Source organism: Lycium barbarum, chromosome 2 (genome assembly GCF_019175385.1).
Source record: "Lycium barbarum isolate Lr01 chromosome 2, ASM1917538v2, whole genome shotgun sequence".
NCBI classification, from domain to species: Eukaryota; Viridiplantae; Streptophyta; class Magnoliopsida; order Solanales; family Solanaceae; genus Lycium; species Lycium barbarum.
In genome coordinates, this window is record NC_083338.1 from 124,240,731 (window position 1) to 124,246,685 (window position 5,955).

Genomic DNA, 5,955 nt, shown 5'->3' on the forward strand with positions numbered 1-5,955 from the left:
ATGAGGCTGGTTACATGGAATGTGAGGGGTTTTAATAAGCTTTATAAGCAAAGGGAGATGGTAAAGTTTGTTAGGGAGAATAATGTACACATAATAGCAATAATTGAGCATAGAGTTAATAGAAAATTTGCAGCAAAAATAGTGAAGAAAGTTTTTCCAGGGTGGACATGGGCTGATAACTATAATAGCAATGACCAAGGCAGAATCTGGATGTTGTGGTACCTTGCTAGAGTCTCAGTAACAATAATTCAGTCTCAAGACCAATTCATACCTAGCTTGGTAACTGTTGGAACCATTCAGTTCTTATTTACAGCAATATATGGTTTTCACACTGCTGCTACAAGGAAATCATTATGGGTGGAGTTAAAAAAGATACATGCGGGTGCCCAAGCCCACTGGGTTCTCATGGAAGACTACAATGCCATAACTGAGGTTGATGACAGGGTGAATGGTACAGAAGTCCAAGAAAGTGAAGTTAGAGATTTCAGGAATTTTATTCAAAACACAAGCCTTAATGAATTGAAAACTGCAGGGTGTGAATTCACATAGACCAATGGCATTGTCTCTAGCAAAATTGATAGGGCTCTGGTAAACTCAACTTGGATGATGCAGCTACATCTAACTAATGTGAGTGCCATGGAACCTCTGTTCTCAGATCATTCCCCTCTTAGCCTGTCCATAGTCGAGCAAAGAATGGTTCATCATAAACCTTTCAAGTTCTACAACTACATGGCTGATCATGAAGGTTTTATAGAGGCTGTAAGAGGTTGCTGGACCAGGAATCTTTATCAACCCACATTAAAGCAAGTCTGGAGCAAACTCATGCTCGTCAAGAGTGGTTTAAAAAGACTGAGGAAAAAATAATTTCAAGGGATAGAAGAGAAAATCGATGCTTCAAGGAAAAAGCTCACTGATATTCAGTTGCTTATAGCTGATGGACAACACGAGCACCTCGTGCCTGAGGATAAGCTAGCAAGAGCTGAATTTGAGAAATGGACAAACATTGAGGAGAGTATCTGGAGGCAAAAGTGTTACACCTCGGAAAAATCTTCCGTTGATGCACAAGTGAATGGGCTAGTGAAGAGTACGAGTATACGGTATTTTCATAAGTAAGAAATGACGTTCGATGACCCTAGTTAAGATTTCAAAGATGTTTGAGATAGGGAAAGAAAGTTGACCAAGAAAAGACAAGGCATACGATAGGTATCGGAAAGGAAATATGAGTAACGAGTTAATGGGGATTTAATGACGTCTTGGAGAAGAGTGACAACGTCCCTTAGATTGGTATTGAGGTGTTGAAAAAGTGCTAAGAAGGTTCCATAAGTATTGGGGATCAAACGAGTCGACGAAACGAGCTTCGGAATCATTGGGGATTATACGGCCAAACATACTAGCCGTATAAATTATACGGTCCGTATGTTGGGACCGTATATCAGCCCAGAATGACATGACTTTCTGGACCAAACATACGGCCAAACATACGGCCCGTATAAAATGTACGAACCGTATGTTGGTCTGTATATTGGGTCGGGACTGAAATGGTTCATTAAATAAGGATCCAAGTTTTATTTCATTTCACTTCCATATCACACCCCTTCTCTCTAAAACATCTCTCTACATTTATTCCACAATAATTCAAGGATTATTAGTGATCAACAACATAAACTAAGTGAATCAAGTGCAAGAAAACCCATTAAAGATCATTCAAGTCAAGAAATCTCATTGGAGATGAACTAGGGTTTTTGCTCAAGTGAAGTATTACCAACCAAGGCTTGTTCCTACAACATCTAACGTAAGATTTATGGTATTTCTATGTTGTTTAAGGTATTTGAGAGTTGAAATACGTGGATTGTAGAAGGGTATAGAAAATGGGTCATGAATGTGGAATAGTGCCATTTTGAGTAATAGCTTGAATTGAGTCATGATTCTTGATGTGTTGTGATGTAAATATGTTATAAATGACATTGATAACATGGGATAGGCAATGTAAGTGAATGAACATAGTCGTGTGTTATAGCCATGGATATGAGTAATTGAAAGTGAATTGAGAAATGCGGATAATATGGATGGATAATGACTAATGTTATAGTGTTGTGAATGTATTATTGATTGTTTGGGAGTTGATATACGCTATAGGGGAATGTCGTATAAATAAAGGTGATGTTGTCCGATTTTCTCTAGTTTTAGTCATGTATGCTAGCTATCGATTCTAATGATAGTATGACTTCAATGAAGGTAGAAACGCTAGCGTTGGAGGAATACGCGCAAGTGGTAAAATAGTTGAACGGAAAGGTATGTAAGGCTAACCCTTCTTTGATAAGGCATGGTTCTTTGGCCAAACATCTAAATCTTCCATAAGTCTATGATGTCTTTCAAATGATTCGATCTTCCGAGCTATTGAGCTCACGACTCTTGATATGCTACGATTGTACTAAGTTCCGCGTATGACGAGTAAGCCTATAAAGATAGATGTAATGAATGACAATAATAGTGATAATGATGTCGATGACGACTATAATGGTAATAGCGATGACGATAACGATGACGATGATGATAGTGATGATAATAGTAAAGATGCTTATGAGCTATTATGTATATGTATCTATGTATGACGATTATGGAACCCCGAGCTTATAAGGCCGGGTACAATAAGTATGTATATGATTATATAATGCGCGCACACCTCTGCAGATGGTACGGATAACCCTGACGCCTTGGTAGGGCCAGGTAGATGTAACCCTGAAGCCTTGGTAGGGCCAGGTATGTGTAACCTTGAGCCTTGGCTGGCCAAGTATGTATGAAACACCGATCCTTCATGGTCGGATATGCTATGTAAATGCTATGTATATGATATGATGATGTATATGATATAGATATGAGAATGAATGCAAATATGATACGATTACGAATAAGAATATGTACATGATACGAATGTGAATAAGGATACGTAATTGGGTACGGATATGAGTATGGATACGGATATGAATGTATGTACATGAATACGCATTAGAATTAGAAAGTCCCTATGAAAGGCAAGTAAGTGCTTATGACGTTGATATTGTTATCTCTCCTCCTATGCTATTTCTCATATTGCTTATTATGCTTCTATATTGATGTTGATCATGCTTTACATACTCAGTACATTCTTCGTACTGACGTCCTTTTGTTTGTGGACGCTGCGTCATGCCCGCAAGTGCACAGGGAGACAAACTTGATCCATAGCTACATTCTCATGGACTACATAGCGAAGCTCCATTTCATTCGGAGCTATAGCTTTTGGGTACTTATTCTTTTGTGTACATAATTATGGGCATAGCAAGGTCCTGTCCCGCCTATATGATATGTTATACTCTCCTTAGAGGCTCGTATACATGTGTATATGGTTAGATATGTTTGGCCTTGTCGGCCTATATTTTGTATATCATTTTGTAGCCTTGTCGGCTTACGTACATTGATATGGGCATAGATGTCAATGATGATGTAAAGGTGTTGTTGTCCAGTGGGACTAGTATGATTTGTGAATAGAAATGTATGTTTAAATATGTGGCTCACCTAGATGTAAGTGTAAGTGTAAGCCAAGGGGTGCCCGAGTGGGCTAGCACCGGGTGCTCGTCGCGACCCTAGTCGGGTCGTGACAAAAAGTCCAAAGTTCAGTGGCTGAAGTTGGGTAACTCAAACTCAAGTTTCTTTTTTGCAAGCATGAAAGGTAGAGTGGCCACAAATAAGATCAATTGTTTAAGAACTGATACTGGCAGGTGGTTGTACACTGAGCAGGAAATAGAAAAGGAAATATGTGCTTTCTATGGTAGTCTGTTGGGTTCTAAAGCAAGCTCTTTGCCAGCAATTGATCCAGGAGTTATGAAAATGGGAAATGTCCTGGATAGAGCAGATCAAATGAAACTTATTAGTCGTATAACTGCTGATGAGGTTTCGCATGCATTAAGAGATTGATGACGGGAAAGCACCTGGACATGACGGATTCAATGCTTATTTTTTCAGGAAGTCTTGGGAGATCACTGGTAAGGATATCACTGCTGCTGTTTTACTATTTTTCCAAAACCATGTCCTACCTACTAAAATAAACTACACTAGTGTCACATTAATTCCAAAAGTCAAGAACCCAGTGTCAGTTAAAGAGTATAGGCCCATTTCTTGTTGTACTGTCATATACAAGCTTATCTCTAAGATTCTCACTAGAAGATTACAGTGTGTCATGGCAAAACTGGTGGAAAATAATCAGACTGCATTTGTTCCTGGGCGGCTAATCAGTGATAATATTATATTAAGCCATGAATTGGTCAAAGGTTATGGTAGGAAGAACATCTCACCAAGGTGTATGTTAAAGATCGACATGAAAAAAGCATACGATTCTGTGGAATGGCCCTTTCTAGAGCAAATTCTCATCAGCCTGAACTTCCCTGATCAGTTTGTCAAATGGATTATGGTATGTGTTTCTACTGTCAACTATGCTATTGTAATTAATGGGAAGCTATCACAGACCTTCCCTGTAAAAAAAGGGTTAAGGCAAGGGGATCATTTGTCCCCTTTCCTTTTTGTGCTATGTATGGAGTATCTAAATAGAGTATTGAAGCCTCTGGGTACTGATCCTGATTTTAACCACCACCCTGAGTGTGCAAAAATGATATTGTCCAACTTGGGTTTGCAGATGATCTACTCCTGTTTTGTAGGGGTGATGAATTGTCCATTTATAAAGTGTACGAGTGTTTCCTAAAGTTTTCAGCAGCATCTGTGCTAATAGCAAACACTAGCAAAAGTTCAATCTATTTTGGAGGGGTAGACATGATAACTCAGCAAACTGTCCTGGATAAACTACAGTTCAGTAAAGGGAGTCTTCCTTTTCGATATTTGAGGGTGCCCCTAAGCACTAAAAGGTTATCTGTTATGCAATGTATGCCCTTGATTGATAAGATAATGGGAAGAGTCACTCACTGGACTTCAAAACTGCTAACATATGCTGGCAGATTGCAGCTTATTAAAACTGTTCTTTTTGCCATACAAACCTTCTGGGCCCAAATTTTCATCCTTCCAAAAAAGGTTTTAAAAGCAATGGAAACAATATGCAGAACATTCCTTTAGATAGGAGATACAGTTGCCTCAAAGAAGGCTTTGATAGCATGGGAGAAATTATGCTTACCCAAAGTAGCGGGTGGACTTTATATACTACATGCACAGACCTGGAATAAGGCTGCTGTCTGTAAGCTACTCTGGAATTTGTGCAGAAAGGCAGACAAACTATGGGTAAAGTGGGTACATACATACTATATCAAGAATCAAAGTGTGTGGAACTATTTTCCACAACAGGCCTCATGGATGTTAAAAAAGATCTTTAAAGCAACTAAGACTTTGGAGTTAGCAGGAATTGACAATGAAGAATTTACGGCTGCTCCCACCTTCTCCATTAAGCAAGTATACCTCAAGCTTAGAGGATGCCACCAGAAGGTAAGTTGGAGAAAGCTTATTTGCAACAATCATGGCTCCCCAAAGTGGGTATTCATACTCTACCTAGCACTTAATAGAAGGCTTTACACCCGAGATAGACTAAAGAAATGGGGCATAACAAATCAGGTTGCTTGCCCGCTATGTGGAACTGAACCGGAGACGATAGACCACCTGTTCTTTCAATGCTCCTTCTCTGCAGCAGTTTGGGAGAAGCTACTGATGTGGCAAGGGTACCAACGAAAAGCAATGGAGTGGACAAACGAGGTGCTATGGATGTGCGCACAGGTAAATGGAAAAGCTGCTCAATCTCAAGTATGTAGAATGGTGGCTGCTGGTAGTGTCTACATCCTATGGCAAGAAAGAAACAACCGAGTTTTTCAGCAGAGGACACCAGAGACATTAATTAGGATGATAGTGCAAGAGGTGATGGTTCGAGGAAGCTTGCAACCACGGTTAGCGTACAGAATGGTCCAACTGGACTACTATCCCATATAG

The 5,955-nt window shown here is 39.5% G+C and overlaps 1 protein-coding gene across 1 annotated transcript; it reads left to right on the forward strand.

Moving 5' to 3' along the window:
• LOC132628856 (uncharacterized) lies at window positions 1-5,955 on the forward strand. Its single transcript, XM_060344614.1, has 7 exons — window positions 1-474; window positions 613-766; window positions 872-1,022; window positions 3,756-3,932; window positions 4,000-4,598; window positions 4,667-5,001; window positions 5,098-5,955. The coding sequence occupies exons 1-7, from the start codon at window positions 1-3 to the stop codon at window positions 5,953-5,955; spliced, it is 2,748 nt and encodes a 915-aa protein (XP_060200597.1).